Consider the following 19,117-nt stretch of genomic DNA (forward strand, 5'->3'; position numbering starts at 1 on the left):
TTAGTTGATGCAGTTTCTTCCTAGCCTTGATGGTCTTTACAATTTGGCATGATTTTGCTGTGGCTGGTACAGGTTGTTCCTTTCCATTTTTAGCGCTTCCTTCAGGAGCTCTTTTAGCGAAGGCCTGGTAGTGACAAAATCTCTCAGCATTTGCTTGTCTGTAAAGTATTTTATTTCTCCTTCAGTTATGAAGCTTAGTTTGGCAGGATATGAAATTCTGGGCTGAAAATTCTTTTCTTTAAGCATGTTGAATATTGGCCCCCACTCTCTTCTGGCTTGTAGAGTTTCTGTCAAGAGATCCACTGTTAGTCTGATGGGCTTCCCTTTGAGGGTAACCCAACCTTTCTCTCTGGCTGCCCTTAACATTTTTTCCTTCATTTCAGCTTTGGTGAATCTGACAATTATGTGTCTTGGTGTTGCTCTTCTCCAGGAGTATCTTTGTGGCATTCTCTGTATTTCCTGAATGTGAATGTTGATCTGCCTTGCTAGATTGGGGAAGTTCTCCTGGATAGTATCCTGCAGAGTGTTTTCCTACTTGGTTCCATTCTCCCTGTCACTTTCAGGTACAACAATCAGACCGTCAATTCGGTCTTTTCGCATAGTCCCATATTTCTTGGAGGCTTTGCTCGTTTCTTTTTATTCTTTTTTCTCTAAACTTCCCTTCTCGCTTCATTTCATTTATTACATCTTCCATCACTGATACCTTTTCTTCCAGTTGATGGCATCGGCTCCTGAGGCTTCTGCATTCTTCACATAGTTCTGGAGCCTTGGTTTTCATCTCCATAAGCTCCTTTAAGCACTTCTCTGTATTGGTTATTCTAGTTATACATTCTTCTAAATTTTTTTCCTAGTTTTCAACTTCTTTGCCTTTGGTTTGAATGTCCTCCTGGAGCTCAGAGTAATTTGATTGTCTGAAGCCTTCTTCTCTCAGCTCGTCAAAGTCATTCTCCGTCCAGCTTTGTTCCGTTGCTGGTGAGGAACTGCGTTCCTTTGGAGGAGGAGAGGCGCTCTGCTTTTTAGAGTTTCCAGTTTTTCTGCTCTGTTTTTTCCCCATCTTTGTGGTTTTATCTACCTTTGGTCTTTGATGATGGTGATGTACAGATGGGTTTTTGGTGTGGATGTCCTTTCTGTTTGTTAGTTTTCCTTCTAACAGACAGGACCCTCAGCTGCAGGTCTGTTGGAGTACCCGGCCGTGTGAGGTGTCAGTCTGCCCCTGCTGGGAGGTGCCTCCCAGTTAGGCTTCTCGGGGGTCAGGGGTCAGGGACCCATTTGAGGAGGCAGTCTTCCTGTTCTCAGATCTCCAGCTGCGTGCTGGGAGAACCACTGCTCTTTTCAAAGCTCAGATGGAAATGCAGAAATCACCCGTCTTCTGTGTTGCTCACGCTGGGAGCTGTAGACCAGAGCTGTTCATATTTGTTCATCTTGGCTTCTCCCACTGTAAGTCATATCTTACATGGTGGCAGAGAAGAGAGAGCTTGTGCAGGGAAACTCCCATTTATAAAACCATCAGATCTCATGAGACTTATTTGCTATCATGAGAACAGCAGAAGAAAGACCTGATCCCATGATTCAATTACCTCCCACTGGGTCCCTCCTATGACACGTGCGAATTGTGGGAGCTACAATTCAAGATAAGATTTGGGTGGGGACACAGCCAAACCATATCATTATTAAAATAGCAGTTACATATTTATCATTAAAGGTTTTACTATGAAAATTTTGAATTAAGCTAAACTCAGTTACAAAGCACATTGTTTACAGTAGATGAAGAGGTTTCATTATGCAAAGTCATACTAATATTTTCAACATTTATGCATGTGCAAAATTTTCACGCATATCTAATTAGCAAACACTTGTTGGATATTGATTATATATCATGTTCTAGGAAAACAAAGACCATCTGCCCTCAAGTAACTTAATCTACTGTATTAATAAAATGGTAACCCACAATGGGCTAAGCACTATTATAGAAGTATAAACATTGTGTTTGGGAACTGGAAGTGACAATACGATTGTCTTCGCTAAAGAAACCTTGAATGTGAGATGGGCACACTGGAATTTCTTGTGCAACAAGGCGGGGAAGGCCAGTCCAGTGTGTAACAGGAACACACACCCCAGCTGAGAGAGGCTAGCATCTGAGTAGAGGTTTCTCTAGGCTTTGCCAGAGTGAAGGATGGTGATTGAGGATGATGTTGAAAATTGCTTAGGGGAAGTTTTTGGAGGGTTTCGTGGCGTTATTTTTGGCAGTGGGGAGAATGAGAAGTCACTCTGGCTGAGATGAGAAGATAGGGGAGAGTTCTGAGCAGAAGTGAGGCCTTGCCCAAGTTGCTGCAGAAAAGGTTCACCTGGGTGCCTGTGCGCAGGTGGGCCAGAAAGTACGCAGGTGCAGGAAGAAGGAAGCCCGTGAGCAAGGCAGGGCGGCTCAGACCCCCAGCGGCCTAGACCAAGGCTGCAGGGCACAGGTTGGGAGAATTGGATTTTGGATCTATTTTGAATAGGGACTCCACTGAATGCATTGTTGGATTCTCTGTGTGATGTGAGATCTACAGAGGTCTAAAAATGCCTCCAAAAGTTTCATCCTGACAGCCTGAGCCACTGGCAGGATGGAGTTGACTTTACCAAAACAGGGAAGATGTCAAGGGGCCCAGGATTGGGAAAAGCATGAACAAGGACTGTGGTTGAGTTTTAGGTGTTGAGTTGCCTCTCTGCATTTCTGCAGCAAAGCAGAGACATCAAGAAGGCAGGTGGACACTCAGGGGAGAAGGCTGGGAGGCTGGCTGGTATTTCCTAAGGAGTACCAGAATTGGACATTTATTAACCAGTAATGGGATTGGGGGGATGAATTATATCCAAGGGTTACATTAAACCATATGGAATTGCCATCATTCCATCATTTCTTACCTACAAAAATGACAGTTTTATACAGTTCAAATTGGTACACATGAAAAGCTGAGTAAAAGAAAAGTAAGCAAGTGTCATTTCTGCAGAAACTTTCCTGGGTATCTTAATGTTTGTTGCTTCTTAAAAAATATATGGATAGAGAAGAAAGGGAGACCCAAGGACACGCCCTCCTGGCATCTGATCTTTAGAGTTTCAAGGGAAAAAATATATGAATCAGCCAAAGGGCCAATGATAGAGTGACCCTTGGAATAAGGAGGAACAAGAGAGAACGATAAGATGAAAAACAATTGAAGAAAGAGTTTCGAGAAGAGAGAGTCAAATAAGTGTTTAAAAAGCTCCAATGTAACATGGAATTACAAGATAGAGAGGTAGTGAAACCCTGATGTTAAATTATTTTTTAAAATGTACTTCAAACTGTGCTTGGGAAAAATATGGTAATTCAAATGTGTTCAAGAAAACAAATATTCAGATAACTATTTTCTCTCCAATAATTTAATCACACTTCTAATGCTTATTTCACGTGTTATTGACATAGAATCAAGTAAAAATAGCCTACTAAGAAATCTCATTTAATACAATTGAATAAATGTCATTTTTTCTTGGAAACAATGGCCACACTTAAAACATCAATCATATGAGGAAAACATTTGTTTTTGAGTTCTATTTAAAAATTTTTAAAATCATAACTAATTCCAATGTTTTAAATTATAAAATTAGCATGGTTTATGAATCACAACACAATCTAATTTATAGGTAAAGTTCCTCGTTTTTTTTTGGTCCCAGGTTCATAAAGACAAAAAAATGAGAGATTTCCATCTTCCCACCCATCCTCCCGCCTACAAAAGAGTAGTGATGGCTTCTTGGGTGTGATGGACAGGCTCTTTTGCACTTTCTGAAGAGTTTCCCACCTTTGGCTTGGAAAGACACCAGCTTGATTTAGTTTCATGGCTGGATTCCCCAGTGAGGGGACGAATGTGGGTGGAGTGAGAGGGACATAACAGCCCAGTTTCTTCCTGCAATGAAGCAGAGTTACTGGGTCAGTTTCTTAATTACGACTGAGGGGTTATAGGAACCTTCTTTTCTAAAACTAGAAAACCAGGACATGATTTATTCCAGGTGTAGGAGTCAAATGTTTATCAGGTTCTCAGGGAGATGGAGACTGGTGCCTGATTCTCACTGGTTCCCAGAAGTGGCAAGCTACATTTTGTGGAGAGTAGCTGAATGACTGGCTTTGGGGTGGTCAGACCAGCGTCTTCATGTTCCAGCCTGAGATCCTTAGAGAGAAACACATGAGATGAATTACTGTGGCCGCCCAGACCACTGGCCCCCAAATGAGAGCAAGAGGGAATATAATGACTAGTGCAGAGGCAGGACCAGGTCCCTCTCTGTACTCACCACACTGAATCATCCTGCAACTCCCTTGCCATCCAAAATTGGCAGCAGGTTTTAAAAATAGACTGGTATTGGACTTCTTGTCAACTCGAATGTATGGGAGCTAGAACTGGATATAATTTGTCTTAGGAAAATGACTTTGATTTTACAGCCATGATTATAGTACACTCACAGCCATTTCATATACTTGCCAAGGTCCTTTACAGAACTGTATTTTTTGAAATCCCACATGATACGTATGACAATCCCAGTGGGATAATTTGAGAGTTTCTTGCCTAAGGTTGGGTTTGGAAATTCTAGGAAGAAGGGATTGTATTAGTCTGCTCTCATGCACCTAATAAAAACATACCTGAGACTGGGTGATTTATAAAGGAAAGAGGTTTAATTAACTCACAGTTCAGCATGGCTGGGGAGGCCTCAGGAAACTTACAATCATGGAGGAAGGTGAAGGGGAAGCAAAGCACCTTCTTCAGAGGGTGTTATAAAGGAGAAGTGCAAGCAGGAGAAATGCCAGAGACTTATAAAACCAACAGATCTCATGAGACTCACTTATTATCATGAGAACAGCATGGGGGAAACTGCCCTCATGATCCAACCACCTCCACCTGGTCCCACCCTTGACACATATGGATTATGAGCATTACAATTCAAGGTGAGATTTGGGTGGGGACGTAAAACCAAACCGTATCTGGAAGGTTACTTGGAATTAGTACAGAAATCTGGAAAGAGATGGTCAATGCAGCAGCTTGAGCAAAGCCGTCCGTGTTCATCTTGGGGCACAGCGGCCCCTGGGGTACCTGAAGAGAGGGGTACTAGGCCTTTGAGCCCTGACATGCCCTCCTACCCCATCTCTTCACCCTTGCTGGGGCTTCTTATTGGAATAACCCAATACAGGTTTGCCTCGAGAGCCTCAGAGTATTTAAAGGAGGAGAAAATAGTAGATTTGGGGCCAAAGGGAAAATAAATGACATCCAGCGTGGAATTATGGAAGACAGAAATGTCCTTAGAAATTGATATTCTATCCTCATTTCATAAATAAAGTAAAAATAACAGAGACAAAAGGTCAGTCTCAAAGCATTAGAGGTCAAGATAGAAACTCACGTTTCCAGAGTTATAGTCTAGACTATGCTTTTTAAATGTTGTACCACTCTAAGTTTTTATATCTTGTTTTTCCTTTCAATAAACTTCTAAAGACAGTCTTGCAGAAAATCCTTCATTTAAATGCCTCAGAGTCACTGTTATATTCTAGCCCCTAAATGAGTATTTCTCAAAATTTGTACCAGAATTTGGATTTATTAGCTAGTGATAGGGTTGGAGGGATGGATCCTATCCAAGTGTTATGTGAAACCATCTGAAATTGCCAACATTCAATCATTTTTTATGTATAAAAATGACAATTTCATATGATTCAAACTAGTACACATGGAAAACTGAGTAAACGAATAGTAAGTAAGTGTGATTTCTGTAGAAACTTTTACGGTGTCTTCATGCTATTTCTTACTAAACATTAATATATTAATTATATGAGAAGAAACATTTCCATGATCCTCAAATAATTATAATAAAGGGTCGTCTTCTTTTTTTCTACCCAAGTTAGAAAGATGTTCTCTGAAGAGAGAATCATGAATAAATAGAAAAAAAAGAAGTGATGGCCAGGTTTCAAAAGTGATTGTTAAAACAGGAAGATTTTAAAAGGCCAGGAATAATACGAAGTACATTCTTTCCACATAATCCATGAACCCTCTTCTTAGATATCTAGTCAGGTGAACTGAAAACTTACGTCCACACAAAAACCTGCACAGAGATGTTTAGAGGCAGCTTTAGGCATAATTGCCAAAATTTTGAAGCAACCCAGATGTCCTTCAATAAGAAAATGGGTAAACAGGCTGGGCGAGGTGGCTCACGCCTGTAATCCCAGCACTTTGGGAGGCTGAGGCAGGTGGATCACCTGAGGGTAAGGAGTTTGACACCAGCCTGGCCAGGATAATGAAACCCTGTCTTGGCTAAAAATACAAAAAAATAGCCAGGTATGGTGGTGTGTGCTTGTAATCCCAGCTACTCGGGAGGCTGAAGCAGGAGAATTCCTGGAACCCAGGAGGCAGAGGCTCCAGTGAGCCAAGATGGTGCCACTGCACTCCAGCCTGGGCGACAAAGCAAGACTCCATCTCAAGGAAAAAAAAGGGTAAATAAACTGTGGTATAACCAGTCAATAGAATATTATTCAGTGCTAAAAAGAAATGATCCGTAGAGCTATGAAAAGACCTGGAGCTTGAAAGTGTCTTACTAAGTGAAAGAAGACAACATGAAAGGCCACACACTGTGTGACAAAGGACAAAACTACGGAGACAGTGAAAAGAGTGATTGCCAGGAATTAGGAGGAAGGAAGGGATGAATAGGCAGAACACAGGGGATTATTAGGGCAGGGAAATGACTGTTGGTGATGTTATTACTACAGATGCATTTTTCCAAACTCATTGATATGGTTTGGATCTGGGTCCCCACCCATGTTGAATTGTAATCCCCACTGTTGGAGGTAGGGCCTGGAGGGGGTGATTGGATCATGGGGGTAGTTTCTAATGGTTTAGCACCATCCCCCAGTGATGTCTTCATGATAGAGTTCTCAGGAGATCTGGTTGTTTAAAAGCCTGTAGCACCTTCCGCTCACTGTGTCTTTCCCCTTCCCCGGCCGTGGAAGATGTGACTGCTTCCCCTTTACCTTCCGCCATGACTGTAAGTTTCCTGAGGCCTTCCCAGCCATGCCTTCTGTACAGCCTGCTGAGCTGTGACTCAATTAAACCTCTTTTCTTGATAAATTACCCAGTCTCAGATAGTTCTTTACAGCAATATGAGGATAGAATAATATACCCATGGAATGCATAACACCAAAAGTGAACCCGGAGAAAACTGTGGATATCGGCTGATAACGATGGGTCAGTGTAGGTTCACTGATTGCAACAAATGGACCACTCTGTGGGGATGTTGACAGGGAGGAGGCTGTGTGCTGTGGACAGAGAGCACGTGGGAACTCTGTGCCTTCTACTCGATCTTACTGCCAGCCTAAAACTACTCTAAAAAAATAAAACCTGTTGAAAAAAATGCCTGGAGAATACAGAATGGAAAGAAGAGGAAAATGAACATAATCTCATAACTTTCTCAACTTTTTTGTTTTGCTAAATAAGGCCAATGTATCACAATTCTACCATCTGCTCTTGCCACCATTTCAAAAGATGAAGAAAATTTTATATCACAACAAAAAACAAGAGTGATATAATTTTGGAGTAAAGGACTTTTTTTCCCCCAAGGCAGGATAGTTGGAACACTCTTATTTTCATATTTTTTGTGAAGGACCAGTGAAAATTTTACCATGTACAAGTACTATTCCACAGGCACGTGTTTGCAAATCACTGCTTCAGAGCACAGTGAAACCAGAGGTAAGAAATTGTGCAGACTATAACCAGAGGTAATAAATTGTGCAGACTATAACCTCAATTTTATTAGCAATCTTTTAAAGCATTAAACTGACGTAAGTCAATTTTCTTATGTAAATCCTAAATAAGACTTGTCAGTGAGCTGCCAAGAGATAAATTGAGTCTGAATGTGTTTGTGTGCAAATTCCACTTGTTTTATGATGATGGCTGACCTTGTGTGCTGCCCAATTATATGGCATCTCTCCACGGTGCCATCCGAAGGGCACTAAAAGGCTGAACTGCCACAAAATATCTCCACTCCTTCCTTCTTCGGAAACCTTTCATCAAAAATGGGTTAGACAGCAAAAATGGGAACTATCGTTAGGAGATTATAGTTCATGTGTGCAGATGTGGTTTCACACTAGTAATTCAGCAGAGGTTCCTCTGTCATATTAGCTTCTTGAAACCTTATCCCTAAGGTGGAAAAAAATTCAAGGACCGTCCTGAACCGGGAAGTTGCAAGCAGAGAATCAAAGCGTGTTTGATTAGCAGGCTGTTTCCACAGAGACTTCATTACATAAAGAAAGTGTCAGACTGGGGCATGTAGGGAACCTGGAATCGGGGCTGGGTTAGGGGAACCCTGAAGATAGGTTCTACATTTATGTAGAGACCCACATCTGTCTTGCATCCAAGTCTAGAAATTTACTGACTAATTGAAACCTTTAAAGTTGTACGTTTTTTTTCCATGTAACTAAGTAGGTCCATTGCCTGTCCTGATCTTATAATGAAAAGAATTCCCTAAAACAAATTTTTCCTTTGATACTGACAGTGTTCAGAACCACTCCAAAATATGCAGTTTTGAGGAAGCTGCAGAAGCAGGAAATCCACTCCAGCCTCTGCTTGCCCCTTCTGCCCTGAAGCAGGCCATAGAATAATTCTCTGGCCTTCCTTGGAAGCAGGTCATGAAACCTTCATTCCAGAAGGACACTCCTAGGATGCAGAGGAAAGGAATGAAGACATAGACACACAGGGAAGAAGCTGAGCAAAGAAGACTTAAGTTCCTCCCCGTTTATCACCACTAAATTCTATCTTTTCATCCTCTAATCATACTTCTGCACGACTATCCATTAAAACACACAATTTTCTCTCTTTCTTTGGGTCTTCATTTCTGAAGGTTCCAGTGGCATGCAAAATGCACATCAAATAAGTTGGTTATGCATTTCTCTTCTTAACCTGACTTCTGTTACCGTGGCCTCAGCCATGAACCCAGCAATGGGGGAAGAGAACTCTTCTCTGCAACATGCATTTTCCTAACTTCAAATTAGGCTCAATAAATTGCATCTGTTTAAGGAGACGCTGGAGAATATAAATGGAGGGAGATCTGTGTTCATGACAAGACTTTGATATCAAGGTAAAGAAGAAGCACGCTGTGCCACCTACTGGAGAACTGGATGGAGAAGCCAGACTTGCTGATGAAGAAGTCGCTGTCGAACTGCAGGGTGAGTGAGTTGAAGGTGCTGTGGATGTCCTCCGGAAGGGCAGAGCCACTCCACTCCTTCAGCAGGATATCACTGTCCACCGGCCCGTCCCAGACCTTGAGGATGTCGTGAGCCATCTCCGTGTCGAAAACAATGAAATGGAGGCTGCAAGAGAGAACACAGTAGTGCTACTTTCCGTGCATCGAACATGTGCTGACCCCAAAGCTGTAATGTAAGCAAGCTCATTTCGCTTTCACAAAACCCGCACCAAAATGTGCCTCGGTACTGTCTGACAATGAAGGATGAGGAAAATGAGGCTCACCGAAGGTAATTCAGGAGTGTAAATTAGGATAAAGCACACAGGACCTCAGTCTGTCATGGACGCAGAGAGATAGGTGAGCTAGATGCTGAGCTATCCATTTTAGGATAAAAGGATTCCTTTTGAGACTTCCAGATCTCTGTATAATTTAAGCTTTCTAGGGCACACAAACCAAATATAAGTTTGGCATTGACAGATGTGTTTGAAGCAGATGGAAGGCAGCTTTGGTGCAGTCAGTGTTGTTCACGAAATGCCCCGCTAGGTGGCAGCAGCCACACCAGGAGAAAAAAGCTTACTCCATTACCTTTTCTACCTGTGTCTGAATGGTCTGCTCTTGTGTTGTACTTGTTTCTAAAAATTATATTTTAAAACTTCATCATTTAAAATACCAACAGAAAGGCAAAAATGGGTAACATAAACTCCCTTCTTTATAAAATTTTACCATACTTCTATTAGACTTCCAGGCATTTTTCAGAGTGACTTAAAAATCTCTATGCATAAGGACTGACATTCAGAGGCAGCAGGATCCATGTAGTCCTATTTACGGCCATTGAAGCAAAAAGGGTTTAGTTGAAACACCAACAAAAATTAGCAGGCCCTGAATGGGTGTGATTTACAGTTTTTTATTTCCTGCGTATTGCACACCGATTACAAGGGAGGTAAACTCACAGGGGACGACAAACAAAAAAACTACCCACGAGTCTCAACTGCTTTGTTTTGCATGTATTACATATTTAAAGAAAACACTTATGTCACCCTGTGTAAGGTATGGAATGTGTGGTGTATTTTTTAAATAATCAAGATAAGTCATTAAATATAAAGTATAGCAGATAGTAGACCTTTATTTTCCTACGTTTTGCCCTATTTGCGTCAGAACTTTTTTTTTTTTTTTTCTTGAGATGGAATCTTGCTCCCTCTCCCAGGCTGGAGTGCAGTGTCATGATCTTGGCTCACTGCAACCTCTACTTCCTGGGTTCAAGTGATTCTCCTGCCTCAGCCTCCCAAGTAGCTAGGACTACAAGCATGAGCTGTCATGTTCAGTTATTATTAGTATTCTTATTTGTATTTATAGTAGAGACAGGGTTTCACCATATTGACCAGGCTGGTCTTGAACTCCTGACCTCAGGTGATCCACCTGCCTCGGCCTCCCAAAGTACTGGATTACAGGCGTGAGCCACCACGCCCAGACCAGAACTTTTTATAAAGCAAAAAATCTTATACATGCAACAATTTTTTGCTTCCACTCCACCAAATCATTGGTTCTTTCTCTTATCACACACTCTGAAGATGTAATATTCCCATTTGTGTATATATATATATATAATTATTATATATATATAATTATTATACTTTAAATTTTAAGGTAAATGTGCACAACATGCAGGTTTGTTACATGTGTATACATGTGCCGTGTTGGTGTGCTGCACCCATTAACTCATCATTTAACATTAGATATATATCCTAATGCTATCCCTCCCCCCTTCCCGCAACAGGCCCCAGTGTGTGATGTTCCCCTTCCTGTGTCCGTGTGTTCTCATTGTTCAATTCCCACCTATGAGTGAGAACATGAGATGTCTGGTTTTTTATTCTTGTGATAGTTTGCTGAGAATGATGGTTTCCAGCTTCATCCATGTCCCTACAAAGGACATGAACTCATCCTTTTTTATGGCTGCATAGCATTCCATGGTGTATATGTGCCACATTTTCTTAATCCAGTCTATCATTGTTGGACATTTGGGTTGGTTCCAAGTCTTTGCTATTGTGAATAGTGCCGCTATAAACATACGTGTGCATGTGTCTTTATAGCAGCATGATTTATAATCCTCTGGGTATATACCCAGTAATGGGATGGCTGGGTCAAATGGTATTTCTAGTTCTAGATCCCTGAGGAATCGCCACACTGACTTCCACAATGGTTGAACTAGTTTACAGTCCCACCAACAGTGTAAAAGTGTTCCTATTTCTCCACATCCTCTCCAGCACCTGTTTTTTCCTGACTTGTTAATGATCGCCATTCTAACTGGTGTGCGATGGTATCTCATTGTGGTTTTGATTTGCATTTCTCTGATGGCCAGTGATGATGAGCATTTTTTCATGTGTTTTTTGGCTGCATAAATGTCTTCTTTTGAGAAGTGTCTGTTCATCTCCTTCACCCACGTTTTGATGGGGTTGTTTTTTTCTTGTAAATTTGAGTTCATTGTAGATTGTACATATTGGCCCTTTGTCAGATGAGTAGGTTGCAATAATTTTCTCCCATTCTGTAGGTTGCCTGTTCGTGCTGATGCTAGTTTCTTTTTCTGTGCAGAAGCTCTTTAGTTTAATTAGATCCCATTTGTCAATTTTGGCTTTTGTTGCCATTGCTTTTGGTGTTCTAGACATGAAGTCCTTGCGCATGCCTATGTCCTGAATGGTATTGCTTAGGTTTTCTTCTAGGGTTTTTATAGTTTTAGGTCTAACATGTAAGTCTTTAATCCATCTTGAATTAATTTTTGCATAAGGTGTAAGGAAGGGATCCAGTATCAGCTTTCTAGATATGGCTAGCCAGTTTTCCCAGCACCATTTATTAAATAGGGAATGCTTTCCCCATTGCTTGTTTCTGTCAGGTTTGTCAAAGATCAGATAGTTGTAGATAAGCAGCATTATTTCTGAGGGCTCTGTTCTGTTCCATTGGTCTGTATCTCTGTTTTGGTACCAGTACCATGCTGTTTTGGTTACTGTAGCCTTGTAGTATAGTTTGAAGTCATTTAGCGTGATGCCTCCAGCTTTGTTCTTTTGGCTTAGGATTCACTTGAAGATGTGGACTCTTTTTTGGTTCCATATGAACTTTAAAGTAGTTTTTTTCCAATTCTGTGAAGAAAGTCATTGGTAACTTGATGGGGATGGCATTGAATCTATAAATTACCTTGGGCAGTATGGCCATTTTCACGATATTGATTCTTCCTACCTATGAGTATGGACTGTTCTTCCATTTGTTTGTATCCTCTTTTATTTCATTGAGCAGTGGTTTGTAGTTCTCTTTGAAGAGGTCCTTCACGTCCCTTGTAGGTTGGATTCCTAGGTATTTTATTCTCTTTGAAGCAATTGTGAATGGGAGTTCACTCATGATTTGGCTCTCTGTTTGTCTGTTATTGGAGTATGAGAATGCTTGTGAGTTTTACACATTGATTTTGTATCCTGAGACTTTGCTGAAGTTGCTTATCAGCTTAAGGAGATTTTGGGCTGAGATGATATGGTTTTCTAGATACACAATCATGTCATCTGCAAACAGGGACAATTTGACTTCCTCTTTTCCTAATTGAATACCCTTTATTTCCTCCTCCTGCCTGATTGCCCTAGCGAGAACTTCCAACACTATGTTGAATAGGAGTGGTGAGAGAGAGCATCCCTGTCTTGTGCCAGTTTTCAAAGGGAATGCTTCCAGTTTTTCCCATTCAGTATAATATTGGCTGTGGGTTTGTCATAGATAGCTCTTATTATTTTGAGATACGTCCCATCGATACCTAATTTTTTTGAGCATTTTTAGCATGAAGGGTTGTTGAATTTTGTCAAAGGCCTTTTCTGCATCTATTGAGATAATCATGTGGTTTTTGTCTTTGGTTCTGTTTATATGCTGGATTACATTTATTGATTTTCCTATGTTGAAGCAGCCTTGCATCCCAGGGACAAAACCCACTGGATCATGGTGGAATAGCTTTTTGATGTGCTGCTGGATTCGGTTTGCCAGTTTTTTATTGAGGATTTTTGCGTCGATGTTGATCAGGGATATTGGTCTAAAATTCTCTTTTTTTGTTGTGTCTCTGTCAGGCTTTGCTTTCAGGATGATGCTGGCCCCATAAAAGAAGTTAGGGAGGATTCCCTCTTTTTCTATTGATTGGAATAATTTCATAAGTATTGGTAGCAGCTCCTCTTTGTACCTCTGGTAGAATTTGACTGTGAATCCATCTGGTCCTGGACTCTTTTTGGTTGGTAAGCTATTGATTATTGCCTCAATTTCAGACCCTGTTATTGGTCTATTCAGAGATTCAACTTCTTCCTGGTTTAGTCTTGGGAGAGTGTATGTGTCGAGGAATTTATCCATTTCTTCTAGATTTTCTAGTTTATTTGTGTAGAGGTGTTTATAGTATTCTCTGATGGTAGTTTGTATTTCTGTGGGATGGGTGGTGATATCCCCTTTATCATTTTTTATTGCGTCTATTTGATTCTTCTCTCTTTTATTCTTTATTTGTCTTGCTAGCGGTTTATCGGTTTTGTTGATCTTTGCAAAAAGTCAGCTCCTGGATTCATTCATTTTTTTAAGGGTTTTTTGCGTCTCTATTTCCTTCAGTTCTGCTCCGATCTTAGTTATTTCTTGCCTTCTGCTAGCTTTTGAATGTGTTCGCTCTTGCTTTTCTAGTTCTTTTAATTGTAATGTTAGGGTGTCAATTTTAGATCTTTCCTGCTTTTTCTTGTGGGCATTTAGTGCTATAAATTTCCCTCTACACACTGCTTTGAATGTGTCCCAGAGATTCTGGTATGTTGTGTGTTTGTTCTCGTTGGTTTGAAAGAACATCTTTATTTCTGCCTTCATTTCATTATTTACCCAGTAGTCATTCAGGAACAGGTTGTTCAGTTTCCATATAGTTGAGTGGTTTTGAATGAGTTTCTTAATCCTGAGTTCTAGTTTGATTGCACTGTGGTCTGAGAGATAGTTTGTTATAATTTCTGTTATTTTACATTTGCTGAGGAGTGCTTTACTTCCTACTATGTGGTCAGTTTTGGAGTAGGTATTATGTGGTGCTGAAAAGAATGTATATTCTGTTGATTTGGGGTGGAGAGTTCTGTAGATGTCTGTTAGGTCTGCTTGGTGCAGAGCTGAGTTCAATTCCTGGGTATCGTTGTTAACTTTCTGTCTCATTGATCTGTCTAATGTTGACAGTGGGGTGTTAAACTCTCCCATTATTATTGTGTGGGAGTCTCAGTCTCTTTGTAGGTGTCTAAGGACTTGCTTCAAGAATCTGGGTGCTCCTGTATTGGGTACACATATATTTAGGAGAGCTAGCTTTTCTTGTTGAATTGATCCCTTTACCATTATGTAATGGCCTTCTTTGTCTCTTTTGACCTTTGTTGGTTGAAAGTCTGATTTATCAGAGACTAGGATTGCAACCCCTGCCTTTTTTGTTTTCCATTTGCTTGGTAGATCTTCCTCCATCCTTTTATTTTGAGCCTATGTGTGTCTCTGCACGTGAGATGTGTTTCCTGAATAGAGCACACTGATAGTTTTTGACTCTTTATCCAATTTGTCAGTGTGTGTCTTTTAATTGGAGCATTTAGCCCATTTACATTTAAGGTTAATATTGTTATGTGTGAATTTGATCCTGTCATTATGATGTTAGCTGGTTATTTTGCTCATTTGTTGATGCAGTTTCTTCCTAGTCTCGATGGTCTTTACATTTTGGCATGATTTTGCAGCGGCTGGTACCAGTTGTTCCTTTCCATGTTTAGTGCTTCCTTCAGTAGCTCTTTTAGGGCAGGCCAGGTGGTAATGAAATCCCTCAGCATTTGCTTGTCTGTAAAGTATTTTATTTCTCCTTCAGTTATGAAGCTTAATTTGGCTGGATATGAAATTCTGGGTTGAAAATTCTTTTCTTTAAGCATGTTGAATATTGGCCCCCACTCTCTTCTGGCTTGTAGAGTTTCTGCCGAGAGATCTGCTGTTGGTCTGATGGGCTTCCTTTTGTGGTAACCTGACCTTTCTCTCTGGCTCCCCTTAACATTTTTTCCTTCATTTCAACTTTGGTGAATCTGACAACTGTGTGTCTTGGAGTTGCTCTTCTCGAGGAGTATCTTTGTGCCGTTCTCTGGATTTCCTGAATTTGAATGTTGGCCTGCCTTGCTAGATTGGAGAAGTTCTCCTGAATAACATCCTGGAGAGTGTTTTCCAACTTGGTTCCATTCTCCCCGTCACTTTCAGATACACCAATCAGACGTAGATTTGGTCTTTTGACATAGTACCATATTTCTTGGAGGCTTTGTTTCTTTTTATTCTTTTTTTCTCTAAACTTCTCTTCTTGCTTCATTTCATTCATTTCATCTTCCATCACTGATGCCTTGTCTTCCCGTTGATTGAATCGGCTACTGAGGCTTGTGCATTTGTCACGTAGTCCTCGTGCCTTGGTTTTCAGCTCCATCAGGTCCTTTAAGGACTTCTGTGCATTGGTTATTCTAGTTAGCCATTCATTTAATTTTTTTTCAAGGTTTTTAACTTCTTTGCCATGGGTTCAAACTTCCTCCTGTAGCTTGGAGTAGTTTGATCATCTGAAGCCTTCTTCTCTCAACTTGTCAAAGTCATTCTCCATCCAGCTTTGTTCCATTGCTGGTGAGGAGCTGCGTTCCTTTGGAGGAGGAGAGGTGTTCTGATTTTTAGTTTGCAGTTTTTCTGCTCTGTTTTTTCCCCATCTTTGTGGTTTTATCTACCTTTGGTCTTTGATGATGATGATGTACAGATGGGTTTTTGGTGTGGATGTCCTTTCTGTTTGTTAGTTTTCCTTCTAACAGTCAGGACCCTCAGCTGCACATCTGTTGGAGTTTGCTGGAGGTCCACTCCGGACCCTGTTTGTCTGGGTATCAGCAGCAGAGGCTGCAGAACAGCAGATGTTGGTGAACAGAAAATGTTGCTCTCTGATCATTCCTCTGGAAGTTTTGTCTCAGAGGAGTACCAGGCCGTGTGAGCTGTCAGTCGGCCCCTACTGGGGGGTGCCTCCCAGTTAGGCTACTCAGGGGTCAGGGACCCACTTGAGGAGGCAGTCTGTCTGTTCTCGGATCTCAAGCTGCATGCTGGGAGATCCACTATGCTCTTCAAAGCTGTCAGACAGGGACATTTAAGTCTGCAGAGGTTTCTGCTGCCTTTTGTTTGTCTGTGCCCTGCCCCCAGAGGTGGAGTCTATAGAGGCAGGCAGGCTTCCTTGAGCTGTGGTGGGCTCCACCCAGTTCAAGCTTCCGGGCCGCTTTTTTTAGTCACTCAAGCCTTGGCAATGGTGGGCGCCCCTCCCCCTGCCTCACTGCAGCCTTGCAGTTTGATCTCAGACTGCTGTGCTAGCAATGAGTGAGGCTCCGTGGGGGTAGGACCCTCTGAGCCAGGCACGGGATATAATCTCCTGGTGTGCCATTTGCTAAGACTGTTGGAAAAGCAAGCCCAGTATTAGGGTGGGAGTGACCCAGTTTTCCAGGTGCTGTCTGTCACCCCTTTCTTTGACTAGGATAGGGAATTCCCTGACCCCTTGCGCTTCCTGGGTGAGGCGATGCCTCCTCCTGCTTTGGCTCCCGCTTGGTGGGCTGCACCCATTGTCCTGCACCCACTTTCCGACACTCCCCAGTGAGATGTACCTGGTACCTTAGTTGGAAATGCAGAAATCACCCATCTTCTGCGTCGCTCATGCTGGGAGCTGTAGACTGGAGCTGTTCCTATTTGGCCATCTTGGCTCTACCCATCCCATTTATATTTTTATAAGCTCCATATATGTGTGTATTTATATTCCTAAACAATATATAGTACTACTCTGTGTGTTTAAGAGTAGTTACATATTAAATATTACTTGACATGCATGTGCTTGTATCACTTTCAATTTGCTTTTATTTTATTTATTTATTTTATTTTATTTGAGATGGAGTCTTGCTCTGTTGCCCAGGTTGGAGTGCAGTGGTGTGATCTTGGCTCACTGCAAGCTCTGCCTTCTGGGTTCACGCCATTGTCCTGCCTCAGTCTCCCGAGTAGCTGGGACTACAGGTGCTCACCACCATGCCTGGCTAATTTTTTTGTATTTTTTAGTAGACATGTGGTTTCACCGTGTTAGCCAGGATGGTCTCGATCTCCTGACCTTGTGATCCACCCGCCTCAGCCTCCCAAAGTGCTGGGATTAGAGGTGTGAGCCACTGAGCCCAGCCTTAATTTGTTTTTGTGCTGACTATTATGGGAGAGACCGTTATACTGAAAAAAAGGTAGAATTTTGTTAATTTACTTTAAAACTGTAAGTGCTTTATTTTCCTAGTTCCTTATTAAAGTTCAGTTTGTTTCTACTTTTTAATTTTGACACATGGTGCTGCACTGGATATTCCGCTGTACTGATTCAAGGATCTTTCTAGGCCGGTATGATAAAGCGGATTTGCTAACTCACTCTCTCTGGGATTCTAACTGCTTTGGTCCAGGGTAATGTATGTATTGCCCTTGTTTTATTACATCTTTAGCAATACCTGATTACCATCAGACTAAGAGTTGTACATGTATATAGAAAATTTGATGGTTGTGGAATGGTGTCTTGTTTAAATTATTTTCCCTGATCACTCATAAAGTTGATCATCATTTTGCATCTATAAGACATTCCCTTTTTGATTTGGTTCAATAATTCAACATTTACTCGGCACCAAGAGTGTACTGAGTGCACTTCGAGGAACTTTGCATACATCTGCCAAGTTGAGTCCTGCCTTCATGGAGTTCGTGTTGTACAGGGAAGACACAGGCAAACCACAGCATCCATAATAATACAGGGAAGAGACAGGCAGTCCACAGCACCCATAACAAATGAGTGAAGAATACGGCATGTTAGTAGGTGGTAAATGCAATTGAAGAAATAGAAAAGTAGACAGGAAAGGAATCATTGGGATACTAATTCTTAGGGGAGGAAGGAGAAGCCTGAAGTATTAAATGGGGTGGTTAGGCTAATGCATCTTGGCGGAGGCAGATTTCGGTGCAGCCTTGAAGGAGTTAAGGGTGTTTGTTGCATCCTGTGAGATGTAAGAATTCAGCCAAGCAGAAGCCCCACATAAGGGGCATACCGTCCACATTTGAGGACAGCCAGGAGCCAGTGCAGCAAGAGCAGAGAAAGGGGGACTGGGAAGGAAGAGCTGAGAGCAGAGAAGAATGGGGGTTGTGAATTGGGTGGTGGGAGAGAGGTGCCTATGCACAGAGGGCTTTTGTAGGCTGTTTTAAGGATGATACACCAATGTGGGATTTTAAGGATGGTATACCAAGGCAGGAGTCCTCACCAACAATTTAAAGAACGGTCCGTGCTTGCTCTGTTGACAACATGCCATGGAGGGAAAATTACACTCTGTCAACGTTTTGAGTAATCGAAGAAAGTGGCGTATGTGCTGAGATGAGCTGAATGTGGAGGTACCGAGGCACTGGTCAGGTCCTGGATACGTTTTGAAGGGAGAGAAAAGAGGCTTGGAAGAGGTGTGTGTGAGGTGAGGATGTGCTGGCCCTGTAAGTTTGTCCCTCAGAAACCGGAAAAGTGGAGTTGTCATCCACTGAACTGAGAAACGGTGCAATATGTTTATGGGATGGGGAAAATCAGAGCTTCTGTCTTGGACCTGTTGAGTTTAAGTTGTCAACTAGATAAAGATGGAGGGGTATGTAGGTAGCTGTTCACGTAAGTTGGAGTTTCAGAGAGAAGTCAGAGTGGAGAAAATAAACATGTATGTCTTCAACAAAGAAATGGTTTATAAACTATAGGACTGGATGAAATCTTCGAAGGTCTTAGGTGGAGAGAGAAGAGGACTATGGATTCTGAAGTACCTGGTCACATATGTTTGCCATTAAGCAGAAAGCATCCTAGAGCTGGAAATAATTCTAATAAAAAATGTGC

At 41.6% G+C, this 19,117-nt stretch overlaps 1 protein-coding gene across 2 annotated transcripts in view; it reads right to left on the minus strand.

The window, feature by feature from the left end:
* Window positions 1-19,117, minus strand: part of CSMD1 (CUB and Sushi multiple domains 1) — a 2,070,470-nt gene that overhangs the window by 348,572 nt on the left and 1,702,781 nt on the right. For both annotated transcript variants that reach the window (XM_034966977.3, XM_034966976.3), the window contains exon 26: window positions 9,141-9,343. In XM_034966977.3, the coding sequence (XP_034822868.1) occupies window positions 9,141-9,343 (203 nt within the window). The remainder of the gene's footprint in view (window positions 1-9,140; window positions 9,344-19,117) is intronic.

The sequence above is a fragment of the Pan paniscus genome, chromosome 7, assembly GCF_029289425.2.
Source record: "Pan paniscus chromosome 7, NHGRI_mPanPan1-v2.0_pri, whole genome shotgun sequence".
NCBI classification, from domain to species: domain Eukaryota; kingdom Metazoa; phylum Chordata; class Mammalia; order Primates; family Hominidae; genus Pan; species Pan paniscus.